The 23,436-nt window shown below is 46.2% G+C and overlaps 1 protein-coding gene across 4 annotated transcripts in view; it reads left to right on the top strand.

Annotated features, from left to right (window-relative positions):
- axdnd1 (axonemal dynein light chain domain containing 1) overlaps positions 1 to 23,436 on the top strand; it is a 209,007-nt gene that overhangs the window by 138,063 nt on the left and 47,508 nt on the right. For all 4 annotated transcript variants that reach the window (XR_015077655.1, XM_085982558.1, XM_085982557.1 and 1 more), the window contains 2 exons: positions 1,959 to 2,087; positions 23,238 to 23,329. Coding sequence is in view for 3 of the 4 variants with exons in the window: in XM_085982558.1 (XP_085838684.1) it covers positions 1,959 to 2,087; positions 23,238 to 23,329 (221 nt within the window). In the remaining variant the exon portion in view is untranslated. The remainder of the gene's footprint in view (positions 1 to 1,958; positions 2,088 to 23,237; positions 23,330 to 23,436) is intronic.

The following is a 23,436-nucleotide window of genomic DNA, read 5'->3' as shown; positions in this document are numbered from 1 at the left end:
AAACTCTACCGCCCCATCGCCAACCTCCCTTTCCTCTCAAGTCCTTGAACGTGTTGTCGCCTCCCAAATCTGTGCCTATCTTTCCTGGAACTCCATGTTTGAATCCCTCCAATCAGGTTTATGCCCCTGCCACTGAACCAAAACGGCTCTTGTCAAAGTCACAAATTACATCCTATATGACTGTGACACAGGTAAGCTATCCCTCCTCATCCTTTTCGAGCTGTCTGCAGCCTTTGACACAGTTGACCATTCCATCCTCCTCCAATGCCTCTCCACCATCGTCCAGCTGGGTGGGACTGCACTCGCCTGGTTCCATTCTTATCTACCTAATCGTAGCCAGAGAATCACATGCAATGGTTTCTCTTCCCACTCCTACATCGTTACCTCTGGTGTTCCCTAAGGATCTATCCTTGGCCCCCTCCTATTTCTCATCTACATGCTGCCCCTCGACGACATCATCCAAAAACACTATCTGTTTCCACAATAGGCTGGTGACACCCAGCTCTACCTCACCGCCACTTCCCTCGAACCCTCCACTGTCTCTAAATTGTCAGACTGCTTGTCCGACATCCAGTACTAGATGAACAGAAATTTTCTCTAATTAAATATTGGGAATTCCGAAGCCATTGTCTTGGGTCCCCGCCACAAACTCCGTTCCCTAGCCACCAACTCCATCCCTCTCGCAAACATCGATCTGAGCCTGAACCAGACTGTTCGCAACCTTAGTGTCATATTTCACAGAAATCACAGAAACCCCACAGTGCAGATAGAGGCCATTTCGGCCCATCGAGCCTGCACCGACACATATCCCACCCGATCCCTGTAACCCCTACACCAACACATATCCCAGTAACCCCACGTATTTAATCCCCCTAACACTAAGGGTCAATTTATCATAGCCAATCAACCTAACCCGCACATCTTTGGACTGTGGGAGGAAACCGGAGCACCCGGAGAAAACCCACGCAAACACGGGGAGAATGTGCAAACTCCACACAGACAGTCACCCGAGGCCGGATTCGAACCCGGGTCCCTGGCGCTGTGAGGCAACAGTGCTAACCACTATGACCCTGCAATGAGCTTCTGACCACATATCCGTGGCATAACTAAGACTGCCTATTTCCACCTCCATAACATCGCCCGTCTCCGCCCCTGCCTCAGCTTATCTGCTGCTGAAATCCTCATCCATGCCTTTGTTACCTCTAGACTTGACTATTCCAAAACACTCCTGGTTGGCCTCCCACATTCCACCGTACGTAAACCTGAGGTCATCCAAAGTTCGCTGCCCATGTCCTAACTCGCACCAAGTCCCGTTCACCCATCACCCCTGTGCTCGGTGACCTACAGTGGCTCTCGGTTAAGCAACGCCTCGATTTTAACCCACACGATGGGCTTAATTAGCCCAATTAAACCAAAATTGTGTAAGTAGGCCGGCTGGAGCTGGCAGCGGGTCCGGAATCCGTCGAGCTCCGTTCCCGATGCCAACCCACCTCCATGAACAGAATCGCGGCCTGAGTTTTTGTTGCTAAAACCAGAAAAATTAAACTTCAGTGAAAATGCAACTAATTTTTGTAAATTCTTTTTTGCCAAATGTCTCTGCAACAAAACTTAGCACTCATAAAAGGGTCTAATTAAGAAAACATACAATGGATGTTTATTCAGCACTTCTCTCCTAGCTTGAATAACAGTACAGTTTTTCATAACTTCTCGTATTTTTTTGCTGTTTGCTTTTGAGTTCTTTTTCAAATGCACAAATATAAAGCAAATGCCCCAACCCTAACACTTTATAATACATTACAACATATATAACCATTGAAAAATGGTAAAATTGTAATGTTTCACTTATCGCATATGTCTCATCAATGACATCTGCCACCTTAATTAGCACATATTTCAGTCCTAAGGAAAATTTGGAACAAAAAGCTGTTGAGTTCTAACAATTGTATCACTTTGTATAGGATCAAAGTCTTGTAACAGAGGAAGTTCAAGAATCTCAGAGCTACAGCAAATCCATCCTGAGGTACATTGGTGATGATACCAACATCCATCAGAAAGACCTGAAAGAACCCGCGGTGCCTATTGGAAATGTAAGAGCATTTGATGATTACAAAAAATGCAGACGTTGTGACCTATTTGACCAAACCTTCTGGTGCAGAAGGAAAGAAAAGAAACGCTTTTATGGCTGTTACCAAATATACTGCTTGATGTGAAACTAAGCCATATATACCAGGAAAGTTTTACGTTTCAACTTTGAATTAGCCAATCTCAGCTGGAATGTAGTGAGGCACAATTGACCTTTGCATCCACAGGCTAGTAACATAGGAACAAGCCCCTCGAGCCTATTTCGCCATTCAGTTAGATCATGGCTGATCTGTATCTTAACTCCAATTACCCGGCTTGGTTCCATAACTCTTAATAACCTTTATAGATCTCAAAACTCTGATTTGTAGAACTAATTGTATTTCCATTTTTTCTCCTTGCTCCACATCTCTAAGAGGATGATTCATGTTGAAAACAGTTCATGAGTGCTCATACCCTTCCAAATGCTGAAGGGTGACAAAGAACATAGAAACCTAGGAGTGCAAATATATAATTCCTTGGAAGTGCAAGTGCAGGTAGATAAAGCAATAAAAAAAAATTTGGATCTTATAAATAGGAGCATAGAGGTAATAAACTTGTACAAGTCAATGGTGCCGTCCCCTATTGCCATAATCTCAACTGTGATCTGGGAACTGGCTTTATGTTCTTTAAAGTACTGTGCTTTTACAAAAATAGTAAAAGTGTAGTAAAGCACTGTTAAGAATTTATGGCCAGATCTGAAGCCACACCACAAATGCTACTATAGTGTTGTTCATAATGGCACCCTTTAATCGCCTTCACACTGTTCTCATCCCTGGTACGCCCACATCCAGCAACTCCCATCCTTAATGCTGTCCTGCTCTGCCGCCATTGCCCTACTGCCCTCACACCCCAATACTACCCTCTGACCACTATCACACATTTGCACCCCCACCATTTCCACATTTCTAGCACACCATTCACATTACTCTCAGATTAAAGTACCAAATGTTATAAATCTCATCATCAAGAAACTACTTATGAAATAACACTGGACGGCCAGCTGGTGGCGCCGTCCAAGGAGTATAAATACTCGGGCGTCGGCCCCAGCTTTCCAGGGACATTTTGTAAGACAAGGAGCTAGTGAAATACAACTAGACCTCCATGTTCTGAAACAAGTTGATTAAAGCCTTGCTTTATGCTCAAACCAAGTGCGTAGTGAGTTTTATTACGTCAATTTAATCAACTTGATATCGACTCCATGCTTTGGGTGATTTCGGGAACAGGCAGCTACAACTCGAACCATAGAAGGGAACTCAGACAGGTAATCGATCCATCATGGAGAAACTACTCAGTCCCGCCCATCTCGACCTGGACCTGAATTCACTTACAGCTGCTAAGGTATGGAAACACTGGTATCGTACTTTCAGCAACTTCCTCAGGGTGTGTGGTGAAAATGTTCCTGATAAATTAGAGATACTTGCTAATTATGTATCCCCTCGTGTGTTTGATTATATCGGAGACTGTGTAGATTATGATGCCGCTATCCAAATACTACAGCTATATTTCAAGTCCCCAAATGAAATTTTTGCTCGGCATCTACTGGCCACAACTCGACAACAACCCGGGGAATCACTTGACGAATTCCTTCAGAAACTTCGCAGGCTCAGCAAGGATTGTAATCTTAAAGCTGTTACAGCTGAGCAGTACCAGGAGGAGTTAATTCGTGATTCCTTTATTAATGGGATTGCGTCTCCCTTCATACGTCCGTGTCTGTTGGAGAATAAAACCCTCAAGTTACAGGCTGCCTATGACCAGGCATGTTCTCTGGACTTAGCAAAGAGGAATGCAGATACCTATCTTTCACCACGTGCACGGGCTGCTGCTATCACTTTTAGTGACTCCTTCGATAGGCCACGGGCAGAAGCCCTCACGAATGATGACTCCAACCTGGCTGATGGCAACCCTACCCTCGAAACCTACACTGATGACGACCCCGCCCTAGCGGCATCTTGGCAATCTGGAAGGAAGTGTTTCTTCTGTGGAGGTGCATTCCATTATAGGAAATTTTGTCCTGCTCGTAACGCAACCTGCAGTCATTGCAGCAAGAAAGGTCACTTTTCTAAGGTATGCCAGTCAAGAGCCACTGTTAGTAAGAAAAGCCACTTTTCTAAGGTATACCGGTCGAGAGCTCCTGTTAGTTTTGCAGCTGCAATCTATAAAACTGCTCCTCCCCCAAGAACCACTGCTAAGGTTACAGCTGTCAAGGGTAAAACTGCCCCTCCTCCCATCACAGCTGTTTTTCCCCAAAGTCTGTCCCATGCAGCCACAAAGGTTTTGGTAAATGGACACATTTTGAGTGCACTAATCGACTCAAGCAGCTCTGACAGCTTCATTAGTGAGCGGGCTGTCAGTAAGTTAAAACTGCGCATTTACCCCTCGGACAGGGAAATTGCAGTGGCTCTGACGACACTGACCACCAATTCTTCCGGCTTTTGTCTTGTCGACCTTATTCTCAATGGCCGCACTTATTTCTCCACCCGGCTCGGGGTGCTCAAGAACCTATGCAGTGATGTGCTCCTGGGACAGGATTTCCAGAAACAACACAAAAGACTCACTTTCGAGTTTGGAGGGTCAAAGCCAGAGCTTACTATTTCCAAAGTACCATTTTGTGCGCTTTCGGCAGCTTCGCTCGACGAGCCCTCCTTGTTTGCCAATCTTTCCCCCCGATGTAAGCCCATAGTCACTAAATCACGACGTTTCAGCCAAGATGATCGAGCCTTTATTGAGGCAGAAATCTCTCGCCTTCTAACTGACGGTATCATTGAGCCATGTTCATCTTCCTGGCGGGCTCAAGTCATCATTGTTAAAAATCCTCTGAAGCAACACAAGAAACGTCTTTGCATCGATTACTCACAAACTATTAACCAATATACCGACCTGGATGCCTACCCACTACCACACATCGCTGACCTGGTCAATAACCTTGCCAACTACAAGGTATTTTCAACTTTTGATTTAAAGAGCGCATATCATCAAGTACCGTTGAAGGACTCTGACAAAAAGTATACAGCCTTTGAGGCCAATGGTCGGCTTTACCAGTTTTGTCGCCTTCCATTTGGGGTCACCAATGAGGTGTCCGTCTTTCAACGGGCAATGGATAGCCTAGTCAAACAGGAGAACTTAACGGACACTTTTCCATATCTGGATAATATCACCATTGCTGGTCATGACCAGAAGGAGCATGATGCCAACCTCCAGAAATTTTTTGACATTCTCTGTCGTCACAACTTAACCTTAAATGAGTCCAAATCCATGAAATTAGTACCATCAGTCAACATCCTTGGCTACTGGGTGGGCAACGGTGTCATCAAACCGGATCCGGAGCGACTTCGTCCGCTTCAGGAGCTCCCTCCCCCTACGAATCTCGGCTCTCTTCGTCGGGCACTCGGCATGTTCGCCTATTATGCGAAATGGATACCCCACTTCTCCGACATGGATACCCCACTTCTCCGACAAGATGCAGCCCCTGCTTCACGCTAAGTCATTTCCATTGGAGGCAACGGCTATTTCAGCTTTCAACCTCCTCAAGCGACAACTGGAAAAAGCCACGCGTCGTTCCATTGATGAAAATCTTCCTTTCGTGGTCGAGTGTGATGCATCGGATGTGGCGATCTCTGCTACCTTGAATCAAGGTGGTCGACCCGTTGCATTTCTGTCCAGAACTTTACAGGGTAGCGAGCTCCATTATCCTCCTGTCAAGAAGGAGGCTACGGCCATCATCAAAGCGGTACGTAAATGGAGTCATTTTCTCGCTCGTCGCCATTTCACACTTATAACCGATCAGCGCTCCGTGGCCTTTATGCTGATAACCGGAAACGCACTAAGATCAAGAATAACAAAATACAACTCTGGAGGATGGAATTGGCTGCCTTTGGATACACCATACATTATCGACCTGGCAAAGAGAATGTGGCCCCAGATACCCTCACGCGGGCATTCTGCTCTTCTATGTCAATTTCGACTCTGGCGGATCTTGATACGGGTAACGCCAGGATGGCATAAGTCAGTATGTTGCACTTTGTGCGATCTAAAAATCTCCCATTTTCTACGGAAGATGTGAAAAGAACGTGCTCCTCCTGTAAAATTTGTGCAGAATTAAAACCGCAATTCTTCCGTCCATCGGATGGCTCGCTCATACACGCTATGCAGCCTATGCAGCGACTCAGCATTGACTTTAAAGGGCCATTGCCTTCCTCAACGCGAAACACCTACTTACTGACTATGGTGGACGAATATTCACGCTTTCCCTTTGCTTTCCCCTGTCCCAATATGCTTACTTCCACAGTGATCAAATGCCTTGATCAAGTCTTTTCACTTTGCGGTACGGCCAATTTCATCCACTCTGATCGGGGTCCCTCCTTCTTGTCAAGCGAAATCAAAAGTTATCTCTCCCAACGGGGAATCGCCACAAGTAAAACGACACCGTACCATCCCATCGGTAACGGACAGGTTGAGAGATACAACGCTATCATTTGGAACGCTGTTCGTCTTGTGCTGAGGTCATGCAATCTACCAGACCAGCAGTGGGAAACTATGCTCCCTGATGCGTTGCATTCCATCAGGTCTCTCCTTTCTACTTCTACCAATGTCGCACCTTACGAGCGATTCTTCGGCTTCCAGCGTCGCTCCACCCATGGGACGTCTACCGTCATGGTTGGCAGCTCCTGGCCCCGTGCTGCTCCGAAGATTCATCCGATCATCTAAAACCGATCCTCTTGCCAACGAGGTAGAACTCACGGACGTCAACCCCACGTACGCGCACATGCGGTACCCGGATGGCCGGGAGTCCGCGGTTTCGCTCCGGGACCTAGCTCCCTGTCCGGCCGGTTCCACGGACCCAACTGATAGAGGGACCCACCGGGATGATGCTGACACTCTGCGCCTCCCCGAAGATGATGCCCTACCTGGGACATCGAGAGATCTGCCAGCTGCCCCACCGGATCCACTCGGGGAGCCGAGCGCTCCCCATGGGATGGCCACCCGAGGCCAGGACGCTGGTCAATCCCCAGCTATCCAACAGGACGAAGCCAGTTCTGCGCCTGTGGGGACCCGCACCCGGAGTCACGATCTCCCCAGCCTCCCTTGGGTCGATCAGAGCAACACGAGCCCTGTCGATCCACTGGTACGGATCAAGCGGCCCAGGGACCAAGACACGGTCCAGGGAGACGTGCCTTCTGGCCATAAACAAAAATCTAAAAGACTGCGGCTATTTGTGGTCCGCCTAATCCGTTAAGAAGGCGTCGTCAGACTTCCAGATCTTTTAGGCAGGAAGAATGTTATAAATCTCATCATCCAGCAACTACTTATGAAATAACACTGGGCGGCCAGCTGGTGGCGCCGTCCAAGGAGTATAAATACTCGGGCATCGGCCCCAGCTTTCCAGGGACATTTTGTAAGACAAGGAGCTAGTGAAATACAACTAGACTTCCATATTCTGAAACAAGTTGATTAAAGCCTTGCTTTATGCTCAAACCAAGTGCGTAGTGAATTTTATTACGTCACCAAGTTTCTTCTATCTTACTGACTTTTATTGACTAGTGCACAAATACTTGCTTAAACGTATTTGATTAAGTGCACACATCTAAGAAGGAAGCTTGCATTCAAAATGTATATATTTGGAATACAGTACAGTCAGGATGTGGATTTATTGAGTGCAAACATAATCTTTCACTTGGCATTGATATTTATGCCAAATTACTGCCATGCTAAATTGAATTCTCATTAATGATACTCTGTTTATGGTGGTTTTCATTTTCTACTATAGATTTCCTACCATAGAGCAGTATATTTAGGCAGAAAATTGCTGAATCAGTTATTTGGGAGAAATGGAGTCAGTTAGGTGATATGTTCAAAAAAGTATAGATTTTGAAACATTCTGGACAGATGAGCTAAAATGGGCCAAATGATCTTCCACATCAGGTCATCTAAACACTCTCTCGGTTGAGTCTAAGGCTTTCTCCTCTGCATATTTTACAATAACATTATTAAATTCACCAGTAAGAATTGTCTTTTATGTCTTCTAATACCTTCATTAGAGTTTTTACTTAAAGGCCTTAGCCTGTCGCAGAAACCCAGGTTTTGACCAGATTTTTTTCCCAGTACAGTTGAAGGGAGTTACCAATGACACCCTGTGCAATCTGAAAAGGCGCAGTTTGTAGAATATCCCAGCATGCATCAGTAGGATTCTCTTTGGATTTTCCATGTAGGACAGTGTTGCTCAATAGAAAACTCTGACTGGCCGAAGGCGTGGCTATGGCAGCACCATTCTAACCACATGCACTAATTTTAGTAGAAAATGCCTTGCGCACAATACAGGTAAATGTAATTCATGTATGTATTTACTTAACAAACATCTGTAATGATCAATAACATGTCATTCTATAGTGGACACTAGGTGGAGCCGTAGAGCTGTATATAAGACTACACTACCCAGCTGTATATATATTAAGACTACATTACCCATGAGGCACTAGGCTACCCACAAGGCAGCAGTCAAGATGGAAGCCTCTACAGACACAGTACCTAGTCCACATGTGCTCAATAAAGTAACTAGCAAAAGCTAGCTGTGTTCATAATAAGAATGTCTATTTATTAATGAACATAAGATGGTACCAGGGTGGTGAAGATCTGCTGAAAATTGTGAAAAGCGACATGGAGAATTTGAAGCCACCAGAGTGTTTGAAACTCACAGAAAAAATCGACTACAATTGGCAGACTTTTAAACAGCAATTCGAACTCTACATTGCAGCCATCGGATTCGGTACGAAGCCAGACACAAGGAAGATAGCGTTGCTGCTTATGGTTGCAGGCCCACAGGCGATAGAGGTATTTAATACATTTGTATTTAATCCAGTGGAGAACAGAGAAAAATTAGAAGATGTGCTAAAAAAATTTGATGCACATTGCTCTCCCAAAAAGAATGAGACCTATGAAAGATACATCTTCTGTTCTCGGACACAGCAGCAAAATGAGACTTTTGATAGCTCTATAACTGATCTGAAACTGAAAGCACAGACATGTAATTTCTCTGAGCTCAAAGCAACCATGATTCGTGACCAGATTGTGTTTGGTATTCATGATAAAAAAAGTCAGGGAACGTCTGTTGAGAGAAACCGAACTAAATTTGGAAAATGCGGTGAAAATATGCCAAGCCAGCGAGCTAGCTCGAAAGCACGCGAAGACTTTCAGTGAAATCAATAATGATGCGATTGTAATGAGTGATAATGCTGCTGTCGGTGCTGTGTCCTATAAGGGGAAGAAACATGGGCAGAAAAGAAATGAATCGGAGGATGAAATTTTTAATGGTAAACGCTGTGGTTACAAACACCAGTTAAGACAATGCCCAGCGTTTGGAAAAATGTGCACAAAGTGTAATGGAAAGAATCACTTTGCCAAACAATGCTTTTCAAAAGTACAAACTAAGAAAGGGCAATGAGTTAATGTAATTGAGGACACTGATTTAAGTGAGACATTTTTTGTAGGAATGGTGTCATGTGACAATATCAAAAAGGATACAGAAAATGTGCAGCCCTCAGAAATGGACAATGCTGAACATAAAGTTAATGCAGTAAAAGAGGACAAATGGATGATCCCACTGCAGGTAAATGGAGCATTAGTTACCTTGAAACTAGACACTGGGGCAAAAGCAAACTTAATCAGTATGAGTGACATTAACAATATGAAAGAAAAGCCCAAAATACAGACAAAGTCAGTACTACTGAAGGACTATAATGGACAGAAAATAGATAGCTTAGGTGTATGCAGACTCAAAGTGACAGTCAAAGACAAAGTGCATCATCTCATGTTTTCTGTTGTGGCTGAAAGGCTTGATTCACTACTGGGTGACAAAGCTTGTGAGGACTTAGAACTGGTCAAAAGAGTCTACCGTATAAACTGTGCCATAAGCAGACCAGATGACTCGGTGGATTCTGTAGTGAATTATTTCCAGGATGTGTTCAAAGGATTTGGAGTTCTACCATTCACTTACAAGATCCAGCTAAAGCAGGATGCTCAGCCAGTGGTACCTGCTGCACGAAGAGTTCCAGCACCCCTGCGTGACCGGCTCAAGAATGAACTGGACAGAATGACCACACTAGGAGTCATCAGGAAAGTCGAAGAGCCAACAGACTGGGTTAACTCCATGGTATGTGTAAAGAAAAAGAACAATGATCTAAGAATATGCATGGATCCAAAGGACGTAAATGCAAACATAAAACGTGAACACTACCAGATTCCCAAGCGAGAAGAAATCACCAGTGAAATGTCAGGTGTCAGATACTTTACAAAGCTCGATGCCTCACAAGGATTTTGGCAACTAAAACTGGATGAAGAGAGCACCAAATACTGTACCTTCAACACACCATTTGGCAGGTATTGTTTCCTCAGAATGCCTTTCGGGATAATATCTGCATCTGAAATCTTTCATAGAGCGATGGAACACATAATTGAAGGTCTGGAAGGAGTTCGGGTCTATGTTGATGACATCATCATCTGGGGCTCCACACTGAAAGAACACAATGAGAGACTGACTAAAGTGCTACAGAGCATACGCCGGAATGGACTGAAGCTCAACAAAGCCAAGTGTCAGTTTGGCGTCCAGGAAGTCACTTTCCTAGGAGATAATCTATCTGGTAAAGGAATAGAGCCAGATATGGAAAAAGTAAACGCCATACTCAAAATGCCCCGACCCACTGACAAAAAAGGAGTGCTACGCATCATGGGGATGATAAACTTCATTGGAAAGTTCATTCCTAACTTGTCAGCCAAGACAGCCTGTCTGCGAGACCTGCTACATAAAACAAATGAGTTCGCATGGACAGAAAGACATGAACAAGAGTGGATAAACCTCAAAAACAGTGCTGACAACCACATCTGTACTCACCTTCTTTGACCCAACCAAAAGAATCAAAGTGTCAACGGATGCATCAAAAGATGGCCTCGGTGCGGTCTTGCTACAAGCAGAGGGTGAAGATTGGAAGCCTGTTGCCTATGCCTCCAGGTCTATGACTGATGCTGAGTGTCGATACGCCCAGATTGAAAAGGAATGTCTAGGCTTGGTAGTTGGACTAGAAAAGTTTCATGGCTACGTATATGGACTTCCCACCTTCACAGCTGAGACAGACCACAGCCCTCTGGTTGCCATCATTAAAAAAAAAAAACCTGAATGCGATGTCTCCAAGGATTCAACGACTCATGATGAAGCTGCAAAGATATGACTTTGAACTGATCTACACACCAGGCAAATACATAGTGTTAGCAGATGCACTATCCTGAGCACCCACAATGAGTCATGTGAGCTCTCCTGAAGAAGACGTGGATGTTCATGTGAGTATGGTCACTGCTGCGCTGCCCGTGTCAGACACAAAATCAAAGCAAATAGCAGAAGAAACAGTAAAAGATACAGTATTACAAACAGTAATAGAGAACATTCATCATGGTTGGCCAAAAGGTTCCTGTCCAAAATATTTTCACATAAGGTCAGAATTGAGTGTCGCAAGTGGACTATTAGTAAAACAGAACAGAATAGTCATTCCACAGGCTCTACGTCAAGACATGCTCAAAAGGATTCATGAGGGACACCTCGGAATTGAAAAATGCAAAAGGAGAGCAAGAGACACTGTTTATTGGCCTGGCATAAATAAGGACATTGAGAACATGATAGGCAAATGTGAGACATGTCAGAAACACCAAAACAAACAAGCAAAGGAACCAATGATAGTAGCTGACATACCAACAGCAGCATGGCAAAAGGTTGGTATGGACCTTTTTCATTTAAATGGTAAAGACTATCTAATAGTGATTGACTGCTATTCTAACTATCCTGAGATGGCGCTGCTCTCAAGCACCATAGCAAGCAGTGTCATAATGCATGTGAAATCCATCTTCGCCAGACATGGAATTCCCAGGATTGCCGTTAGCGACAATGGTCCGTGCTTCAACTGTAAGGAGTGGCAACAGTTTGCAGTACATTATGACTTTCAGCACATCACATCCAGTCCTTTGTATGCTCAGTCAAATGGTAAGGCAGAGAAAGGTGTTCAAGTTCTTAAGCAGCTACTGAAGAAAGTGCCAGAAAGCAAGTCTGATCTAAGGATCTCGCCCTGCTGAGCTACCGAGCCTCACCTCTAGACTGTGGTTCTTCACCTGCTGAACTACTAATGGGTCGCAAGTTGCGCTCCACGCTACCCTGCTGTGCAAAAGAACAGCAAAGTGAGAAACTGAGACAGAGACTTCAACTGTTAAAGCTGAAACAGAAATCATACTATGACAAGTCATCCAAAACTCTAAAACCATTGACAAAGGATGATGTTGTCAGGATTGAGGATCCAGATGCATGGAACAGGAAAGCTACGGTTCTTGAGGAAGTGGGACCAAGGTCATACACTGTTAGAACTGAGGAAGGACAGATTCTCGGGAGGAACCGCCGTTCCCTCCTAAAAACACAAGAGACTATTCAAGACCAGATTGATGACAATGCCGCAACTGCATCTTGTCATTCACCGCCAGAACAATCTCATGAAGACACATCAGACTTACCCGTGTTGAGAAGATCCACACGTGAAGTAAAAGAGCCTGATAGACTTAATCTTTGAGTACAATGTAAAGCTTTGAAAATGTGTTGACTGTTTTGAAAATGTTTATGTTTATAGAGCACTAACAAAAGTGTTATTGATATTATCTTTATTGTTTTCTTGAAAGTTGATTGATATTGATTTTGTTAAACCTCAAAGAAAGGGGGATGTAATGATCAATAACATGTCATTCTATAGTGGACACTAGGTGGAGCCGTAGAGCTGTATATAAGACTACACTACCCAGCTGTATATATATTAAGACTACATTACCCATGAGACACTAGGCTACCCACAAGCCAGCAGTCAAGATGGAAGCCTCTACAGACACAGTACCTAGTCCACATGTGCTCAATAAAGTAACTAGCAAAAGCTAGCTGTGTTCATAATAAGAATGTCTATTTATTAATGAACATAAGAACTTCAACCACCATTCAGTGTGAATCTTTGCAGTCTTTCTCTTTCACTAAAGTTCAGAATGCTGCCATTAATTTATCAAACACAGCACATTTTGTCCAGCAGTTGCGAGCAGTACTTTGGCCAGCAGAGTGATTACTGTTGAGAGGATGTTGACTCGCAGAACGCAGTTGGATGCTGCTTGCCGTTTGCCATGACATGCCCTGTTGGAGCTGCTTCTTATTAGCTGGGCTTGCTTTCTTCTGCTGGCCTGAAGCAGTTGCTCCGATTGGTCGTGATAACAGCTCTTCACTTCATAGAATGTTGCCGGTGTTTCCATGGTGCTGAAGTCTAGCATTTTTACCTGTGATGCACACCATTTTAGTAGATAACCAATGCGCAAGAGCCAAGGAAGTAAAGTACACACAACGATCAAAAAACACCCGCGCACTCTGCTTTTCATCTTACCATTGTAAAGGTTCGATTTCCGACACCTAAATATAGGTTTGCAACATTCTCCATTTTATTGTATATGACCAGTCCAGATACACACTATGGCCTAGAAATTTGATGAGGCTCGAAAATGGCCGGTGGCACTATGGGACGAGATTTGCCTGTAAAAAAATTGCAGGCAGCACGTTATTTTGGTGTGGCCTGCTGATCTGAATGATTTCAGTGCACAACCAAGTGACGAAAGTGCTGCTTCAAGCTGTGCTCTCAACAGGAGGCCCAATGTTGTGTCCTTGTAGCGTCCCTGAAGCGAGGCTGCATTTTCGTAAAGCAAGGCTATCATTTTAGAAAACAGTCTCGAGCCCTTAAAGGGGAATTGCCTTCTGGAAAAAAACCTAAAAATCATTCAAAAATAGGCAATCTCTAGCCCTTAGCGCTCAACTGCCTTCTGAAAAAAAAACATTAAAAATCCTTCCAAGCTAGGCAGTATTCGGCTCTTGTAGCTGAACTGCCTTTTCTACGTAAAAAATGGCAAAATTGCTTCAGCACTAACATAAATGGCTCAACAGGCCAGGGAAAGGGCACTCAGGATTTCGCACGCAGCACTCCAGCTTTGTGCAGGCGGTCAAAAGTGGAAGGGAAGTCCTCTATCCACAGGGGGCCAGGAGGCCCTCCAGAAAGAAGGATGTGGAACCAGATCGCTGAGGTCATTACTGCTAACAGTGTCAGCCCAGGACCTGGCTCCAGTACCCAAAGAAGTTTCATGACCTCAGACAAGTGGTCATGGTCAGTGAATGCATCTTCTCTCCTACCAACTGCACCACTAGCCTCACACACTGCTCAATGCACGACCCCCCCCCACCTCAACCGCCCCCAATCACTCACCTACCAACAATGTCTACCAAAGACGAAGCACTCCTCACATTCCTAGCTTTACCTCACGCCCTTGGAGGAGACGGTGCTGGTCATTCTTGGCAGCGGCACTTAATTAACAATAACCTGCTCACCAATGTTCAGTTTGAATTCCATCAGGGCCATTCGGCTCCAGACCTCATTACAGCCTTGGTCCAAACATGGATAAAAGAGCTGAAGAGGTGACGTGAGAGTGACTGCCCTTGATATCAAGGCAGCATTTGATCGAGGGTGGCATAAAGGAGCCCTAGTAAAATTGAAGTCATTGGGGTTCAGGGGTAAAACTCTCCACTGGCTGGAGTCATACCTAGCACAAAGGAAGATGGTTGAGGTTGTTGGAGACCAATCATCTCAGCTCCAGGACATCGCTGTAGGAGTTCCTCAGGGCAGTGTCCTAGGCCCAACCATCTTCAGCTGCTTCATCAATGACTTTCCCTCCATCATAACATCAGAAATAGGGATGTTCGCTAATGATTGCGCAGTGTTCAGTTCCACTTGCAACTCCTCAGATAATGAAGCAGTCCGAGCCCACATATTGCAAGGCTTGGGCTGATGTGTGGCGCCAATGATGCTTGCCACTTAAGTGGCAGACAATGACTATCTCCAACAACTACATCCCCTTGACATTCAATGGCATTACCATCAAATCCCCCAACATTAACATCCTGAGGGTTACCATTGACCAGAAACTTGTGGCTTCAAGAGAAAGTCAGAGGCTGGGTGTTCTGTGGCAAGTGACTCACCTCCTGACTCCCCAAAGCCTTTCCACCATCTACAAGGCACAGATCAGGAGTGTGATGGAATATTCTCCACTTGCCTGAATGAGAGCAGCTCCAACAACACTGAAGAAGCTCAACATCATCCAGGCCAAAGCAGCGGGCTTGATTAACACCCCATCCACCACCTGAAACAACCGGCGCACCGTGGCTGCAGTTTGTACCATCCATAAGATGCACTGCAGCAACTCGCTAAGGCTTCTTCGACAGCACCTCCCAAACCCGCGACCTCTACCACCTAAAAGGACAAGGGCAGCAGGTGCACAGAAACACCACAACCTCCAAGTTCCATTCCAAGTTACACATCATCTTGACTTGGAAATATATCGCTGTTCCTTCATCGTCGCTGGGTCAAAATCCTGGAACTTGCTAGCTAACAGCACTGTGGGAGTACCTTCACCAAATGTACTGCGGCTCACCACCACCTTCTCAAGGGCAATTAGGGATGGGCAATAAATGCTGGCCTTGCCAGTGGTACCTACACCCCGTGAATGAATTTAAAAAAAAAGAAGCCCCCTAGAAGAAGAGGCTCCCTGTTGGATCTGGTGGCCACCCATTACCGGTGGCTGTGAAAGTGATCACCGCCCTCAACCTTTTTGCTTCCAATTCTTCCAGGGTGCTACTGGAGATATATCCAGGCTCTCCCAGTCGGTTGCACATAAATGGATTGTTTGCCAGGGCCGGCAATTATGTCAACTTCACCTGTGACAACACTAGTCAGAATGGGCAGGCATTGAGGTTTGCATCTCTGGCTGGCTTCCTACGGGTGCAGGGCATCATTGACTGTACACATGTGGTAATCTGTGTACCCCAGATCAACCACGAGTAGTCGTAAACCGCAAGGGGTTCCATTCCATCAATGTGCAACTGGTGTGCAACCACAAATGATCGTGGTGTGCTGCGCTCTGCACAACATTGCGCAGCAACGAGGATTGGAGCTTTCGGGGGAACAAGGCGCTGAGCACACATTGTCTGTGGATGAATGCGTGGAGGAGGTGGAAGATGGTGACCCCAACACAGCACCAGCCGCTCACATGAATGCCAGGGATTCCCTTATGGCTGTAAGGTTCAGTTAGTTATCACCACTGGGCCCATATAACAATCACATGCAATGGCCACTCTCACCCTCCCCCCCCATCCCACGGAGACAAAGCATTCCTGCAACCAATCAACCACCCATTGGACAACTCCTCATTGGTCCCTGTCAATTCACGTCTTCCCATTCACTGAAAAGGCAAGTTGCCACCCAGCAACCAAGGATGGGCAAGGCGGGAAAGTGGTGCAAAGTAATATATTTTATGTGATTCTACTATAGAACAGAAAATTAACAACATAACATTTTCTCATACACCCATGTGCATACCCTTGTGCAACTACAAAACTTGACTCTTTTTATACCACTCCTACATGATGCAATCCCTGTGGCTTCAGCAGAGGTAGAGGCAGGCTGCTCAGATCCCTGCTGTGACTGCTGAAATGCTCTTGGCTGACAATCTCTGGGTTTTGGAGCCCGTAAGGGCCCGCCAAAGACTGCTCCACCTGCACTTGTGCAGGGGCAGACTCGGTCATCGGGAGATGAGGCAGCATGTTGGGTACTGACTGAGGTGGGCGGGGGCAATGGGTGAGAAGTGGGGGCACTTTGAGTGGAGTCCCCACCTCCATGTCCCCGTTCACCATCATCCCTTTTAAGGGCCAGTCGCACTTCACTCCTACCACTCTGCTGGAGAGCAGCTTAGTGCAGATCATAGACACCTTAGCCTTGGCCTTACAGCATATCAATCATCCTATTTAAGGTGCCAGACATGTTGGCATCCAGAGTCTGCATGGTTGTGGTCAAGGCCTGCATGACTCATTTGTTTGCCGCGATTGATGTTTCTGTTGCAATGCCCTGAGACATCAACCTACTCATGCTTGAGATGGACTCCTCCATTCTCTCTGCAATCGTGGACAGTGTGTGTGGAGGCCTGTCAGTACGTTGAAGATTTTCTGCTGCCCCTCAGTGATTATCCTTTTCATCGACGGCCCCTGGGGTACAACACTTCCCTCTCCCTCTCCCTAATGTTCTACGTCTCTTCTCCAGCAATGGCGAGAAGAACAGACCTATGAGTGACTGTAATGGCATGTGTTCACCTGATGGATGCAGTGCATTTGGTGAGGGTGACTATCAGGCAGAGGCATAAGGATCAGAGTGAGTGGCAGTGGTGGATGGATAGATGTGGATGTTAGGAAGTGCATAGAAAGAGAAGGAGGGGTATGCTTGCAAGGTAAGTGGGTGTGAGGGGTGATGTGATGGAGTAGGCTTGAGAAGGCAGAGTGAGGGGGTGGGATGATGTGCAAATCATCATGTAGGTGAATGTGCAACTGTATGCACCTTTTCTGACCTGGTTAGGTCATTAAATCGCTTCCTGCACTGAATCCAGGAACGTTGCACAATGCTCCTGCTGCTGACCACTTCGGCCACATCTAGCTACAACTTCCTTGTGACAGCAGCAGGTTTCTTCCTCCCATTGCTGTGGAAGAGTATATCTCTCTTGACTCCTCACTCCCTCCAGCAGCACATCAAAAGGAGACGTTGTTAAAGTGGGTTGCAGCCTTTGAGCATCCTGAGTCCATCTTCTACGATTGTCGACTCTGTACAAAACCTTCCAACTCCTCCAAGTTCCATCTTTGGCTTATCCCTTTTGATGTGCCTTCAATAACTCAAAGACAAAGAATTTAAAGGATTCAACTATGGCTTTTAATCACTAAGAACATAGCAGCATTACAGGTCTTCCCACATTGGGCGTCTGGTAGGAATGACTCATCCAGCTCCTGAGACCTTTATATAGCAAAAGACAGGGGCGTAGCCAATACACACAATAGGAACAAAAGGGGACGGTTCACACAATACAAGCAGGTGAAACACACAGGTAAAACACATAGGCTGATGAAGGCATATATTTCATCATATTCACCCCTTCTACAGATTTAGCCTGTCCGGGGGTGTGATAGTCCTTCCTGAACGTCGCAACAGTACCTCGGGTTCCGACCGGGAGCCCGTGGTGCCCTCCTGGGCATACCCATGTGCTGGGGTTGTTGCAGGTACTGCTGGGGGTGGTGAGGATACCTCTGGGGATGGTGGAGGTTCTTCTGGGGGTGGTGGTGATGGGTCGTCGTCGTCGCTTCCTGCCGAGGCGAGGTCCTTTATGGACACAGTGTCTTCACGCCCGTCGGCGTGCTTGACGTACGCGTACTGTGGGTTTGCGTGGAGTAGGTGTACTGCCTCCACGAGGGGATCCGTTTTGTGGCCCCTCACATGTTTCCGTAACAGGACTGTCCCTGGGGCGGAGAGCCACGAGGGTAGGGATACTCCTGAGGTTGATTTGCGGGGAAAAACAAACATCTTCTCGTGAGGAGTGGCGTTTGTAGCAGTACACAGTAGCGACCTTATCGAGTGGAGTACGTCTGGGAGGACCTCCTGCCAGCGGGAGGTGGGGAGGCCTTTAGACCTTAGTGCTAAGGTGACCGCCTTCCACACTGTCGCGTTCTCCCTCTCCACTTGCCCATTACCCCGGGGGTTATAACTAGTGGTCCGACTCGTGGCTATCCCCTTTGACAGCAGGTATTGGCGCAGTTCATCGCTCATGAACGACGCCCCCCTGTCAGTGTGGATGTAGTTGGGCATGCCGAACGTGCAAAACAGGTTGCCGAGGCACTTGATGACCGTGGCACTGGTCATATCTGGGCAGGGGTAGGCGAATGGGAAGCGGGAGTACTCGTCCACAATGTTGAGGAAGTACACATTGCGGTCGGTGGAGGGGAGTGGTCCCTTGAAATCTAAGCTCAGGCGCTCGAATGGCCGTGTAGCTTTGATCAGGTACTGCTGGGGGTGGTGAGGACGAAAACATCCCTTTCCAGGTCAAAAGCGATGCGTCCGACTTCGCTTTAGCAGCCACCCTCAACCAGGATGGGCGGCCCGTAGCCTTTTTCTCAAGAACCCTCCAAGGGCCCGAGATCAGGCACTCCTCGGTAGAGAAGGAGGCCCAGGCCATAGTGGAGGCAGTGCGGCACTGGAGGCACTACCTAGCCGGCAAACGCTTCACCCTGCTTACCGACCAGCGGTCGGTAGCCTTCATGTTTAACAACAAACAGAGGGGGAAGATCAAGAACAACAAAATTCTCAGGTGGCGGATCGAACTCTCCACGTTTGAGTACGACATAATATATAGGCCGGGGGCCCTCAACGAATCCCCCGACGCCCTATCACGAGGGATGTGTGCCAGCATCCAGGGGGACAGGCTACAGGGCCTCCACAATGGCCTCTGCCACCCGGGGGTCACCCGGCTATTCCACTGTGATCGAGGCCACCAGTGGGTCCTGGAGGTCCGTGTAGTCGGGGCAAGATGGTGGACTCCATGAGGGTGGACAAGATGGCTTCCAAGATGGCCGCTCCCATGGCGCGCACGCGGCGGTGGTGGAGTTGGAGGCGGGGTTCCCTCTGCAGACTTTGCTGAAATGTCCTTTCTTCCCGCATTTAAAACAGGTGGTGCCCTTCACTGGGCACAGATGCCTGGAGTGTTTGTCCTGGCCGCAGAAGTAGCATTTCGGGCCCCGATGCATTGCGGCAGTAGTGGGGCTCCTGGGTGGAGGCTGGGGCTCCGATGGTGCTGGGCTCGCCTGAGACCTGGGAGGTGAAGGTGGCTTCCAAGACGGTGGCCCCCACGGCGCGCACGAGGCGGAGTGGGCCGCGTGGCCAGGGGAACAGGATTTAGAGTTCCTCTGGGCCATATCCAGCGATCGCGCTATATCTATAGCCTGTTTTAAGTCCAGTCCCTCCTTTTCAAACAGTTTCTGCCGAATATAATTTGAACTGAGGCCCGCAATAAGGGTGTCTCGAATCAGCTCCTCCGTGTACACGATGGCAGACATGGCCTTACAGTTACAGTCTCTGCCCAGTACTTTTAGGTTTAGTATAAAGTCCTCTAATGACTCACCATGCCGCTGCGTGCGAGAAGTCAGAAGATGCCTGGCGTACACCACGTTTATTGGCCGCGCGTAGTGGGCCTTCAGGATGGCGCAGGCCTCCTCGTAGCTGGTGGCATCTTGGATGAGGGGGGAGACCCGATGGCTCACCCAGTTTCGCAGGATTCCCAGTTTCATGTCTCCGGTAGCGATTTCGGCTGTGGCTATGGCAGTGGATGAGTTTGCAATGAAAAATTCGAAGCATTGGAACCAGTGTCCGAACTGTGTGGCTGCGTCTGAGGCATGGGGGTCCAGATCCAAGCGCTCTGGTTTCAGGAGTCGATCCATCCTGGTGTTTTAGTGATTAAAATTGATGTGCCTTCAATAACTCAAAGACAAGGAATTTAAAGGATTCAACTATGGCTTTTAATCACTAAGAACATAGCAGCATTACAGGTCTTCCCACATCGGGTGTCTGGTAGGAATGACTCATCCAGCTCCTGAGACCTTTATATGGCAAAAGACAGGGGCGTAGCCAATACACACAATAGGAACAAAAGGGGGCGGTTCACACAATACAAGCAGGTGAAACACACAGGTAAAACACATAGGCTGATGAAGGTATATATTTCATCACACCTTTAAGTACTCAAGTTGAGATCGCGTCATGCGGTTCCGCACCATGCCCGCTGCTGTGCATTCAACGCTAAACCCAGAAGTAAATTTATAATGAGGTGGTTGTGTTAAAATGCCACAGACAGACGCACTGAAAGTTCTTCCGGGTTTCACACGCGATATCGGGACCCCCCCTTCCCCCCCGCCCCCACACCGAACGTGCCTCGAAGTTAATATTGGGACCTATATATCAGTTACCCATGCTTGATTTGTCTTGGTAGGCCTATCAATTTAATGGAGGATATTCCCTATCGTTATTTGTAGTGGAGTAGCATTGCCTCACTGGTAATCTCTTGTTTTCTCTCACTTGTCAGCAAGAGAACCAAGAAAAATGCCAGGAGTTACTGTAAAAGTAACAACAGGCAGAAGATCACTATCCTCAGAAAGCAGATCACAATCTCCCGAGTGATACTCCCACCAAATGCAGGAGAGCCAGTATGCCTACCTGAAGGACTATTGCTGTTATTGTTCCAAACACTGAGTATTGAACATTGCATTATGCTGCATATTTTCTGCAGTCTTGTGTCCTGAATTGATACCCAGTATTACAGTATAAAGCTGTTAATATCATCATGCAAAATATAGCAGCAACACTACAAAAGTCAACTTCCATCAGCAAGCCCACACTTCCTATGAATTGAAACTTGACCTTATGCGTGATGTATATACAAGATGATGTATTGCAGGGCAAACTACTTATCCCTATCCCACTGGGTTCTACATTGGAAATAGTATGGGATGCCACAATGATTTCCTAATTTCTCTGATGGGCAGGAAAACATTATGCTGACAGACTATCTAGCTCAGGTTAAAACTATTAATTGAAGTGTAGCCTGAGAGAGAAAGATACACAGAAGCAAATTAAATCAGCAGATAATAAATGTCAATACAATACTTAACAGTCAACTGTTTTATGAGTTCAACACAATGAACATTTTATGGAGTTCAGAGGCCTGACCTGAAACATTAACTCTGTTTCTCTCTCCACAGATGCTGCCTGGCCTGCTGACTATTTCCAGCATTTTCTGTTTTTATTTCAGATTTCCAGTATTTTGCATTTGTGATGTTTCAGGTCGATGACCTTTCATCAGAACTGGTTGTTCTCCTTAGAGCAGAGAAGGTTGAGAGGAGATTTGATAGAAGTATTCAAAATCATGAGGGATCTAGAGAGAGTAGATAGAGAGAAACTGTTCCCATTGGCGGAAGGGTTGAGAACCAGAAGACACAGATTCAAGGTGATTGGCAAAAGAACCAAAGGCGACATGAATCACTTTTTTACGCAGCGAGTGCTTGTGATCTGGAATGCACTGTTTGAAAGGGTGGTGGAGGCAGATTCAATTGTGGCTTTCAAAAGGGAATTGGATAAATACCTGAGGGGAAAAAATTTGCAGGGCTACAGGGAAAGGCCACGGGAGTGGGACTAGCTGAAGTGCTCTTCCAGAGAGCCGGCATGGGCTCGACGGGCCGAATGGCCTCCTTCTGTGCTGTAACCATTCTATGATTCTAAGTCTGGTAGGATGTATTCCTGGAGTTTTCATCACATGACCTCCCACCTCCAACTGCCCTGCCTAGTCAAATAGTTTTATTTCCATCACCAATATGTTTATAACTAATAAATGAAAGTGTTGCAAGAAAATGAAAAGAGCAAGCTTTTTTATAATGCTCCTATGAATTTTCTTTCGGGTTGCTCACAGCAGTGTTCAGGAAATTAATTCTTCAATTCTTGGAGACCCCAGGACATTCCTGGAGGTTTGGCAACCCTAGAACAGATGCACAAGATTCCTGGGCCCACAGTCTTCAATTTGTGATTGGTATGTGATGGGAGACTATAAACAGGAATATAACTCTCAAGAATGGAACTCAAACGCCTGTGAGAAAATGTATTACTGAAGTATTGATTGATCGTAATAAGATTCTCTGTTTTTGAGCATATATGTCAAAAGCTTCAGATACTACATAGAAGAGTCTGGTGATTTAGGAGAAGCACAGGCTCAGAAATAAAAGCAGCAATTGCAAGACCATGAGGTGGGAGATGCATCATAAGCTGGCTGTTCTGGGGTGGGATGGGGCAGAGGGGGGTTGGCATAACTAGATGGGGGGAGCTGAAGGTAGATCAAAGAAGAAGCTAAATGCTAGTTCTGGTACTCTAGATTTTTTTTTAAAGAAGCTATATGCCACAGACCCACACTTTACCATTTAGAAATATTAGAAAATTAACAAAACACTATATAAAGGAGATTGATATGCTCAAAATAAATAGAACAAAAAAGGATTCCAGTGTGATATTTTTGCTTCACTCTATAGAAAGATGCATCTAACTAAAACTGGTCTAATGCTTCCTGTTCTACCCTCAATGTATTGAACCTGTTCACTTAATACAGAACTTTGATTGCAGGTTGATATTGCTGCTGTTGTTCCTGTAAATGCCAAATCAATGAGAGCATATGAGGAACTGGCTGCTATGGGAATGTTACAGAAGCAGCTTATGTGAGTAGTTGTTTATACTTCTCCTGGATTCAACTTCACTACTAGCAAAGCTTGTTTTCATATGTTGCATTGTTTAATCCATTATTTCAGGTGGTATAACATCAGAG

This window comes from Somniosus microcephalus, chromosome 3 (assembly GCF_052327205.1).
Source record: "Somniosus microcephalus isolate GS21.2 chromosome 3, FLI_Smic_1.0, whole genome shotgun sequence".
Lineage (NCBI taxonomy): Eukaryota > Metazoa > Chordata > Chondrichthyes > Squaliformes > Somniosidae > Somniosus > Somniosus microcephalus.
The sequence above is the reverse complement of the archived record's forward strand: the minus strand, read 5'-3'. Positions and strand labels throughout refer to the sequence as shown.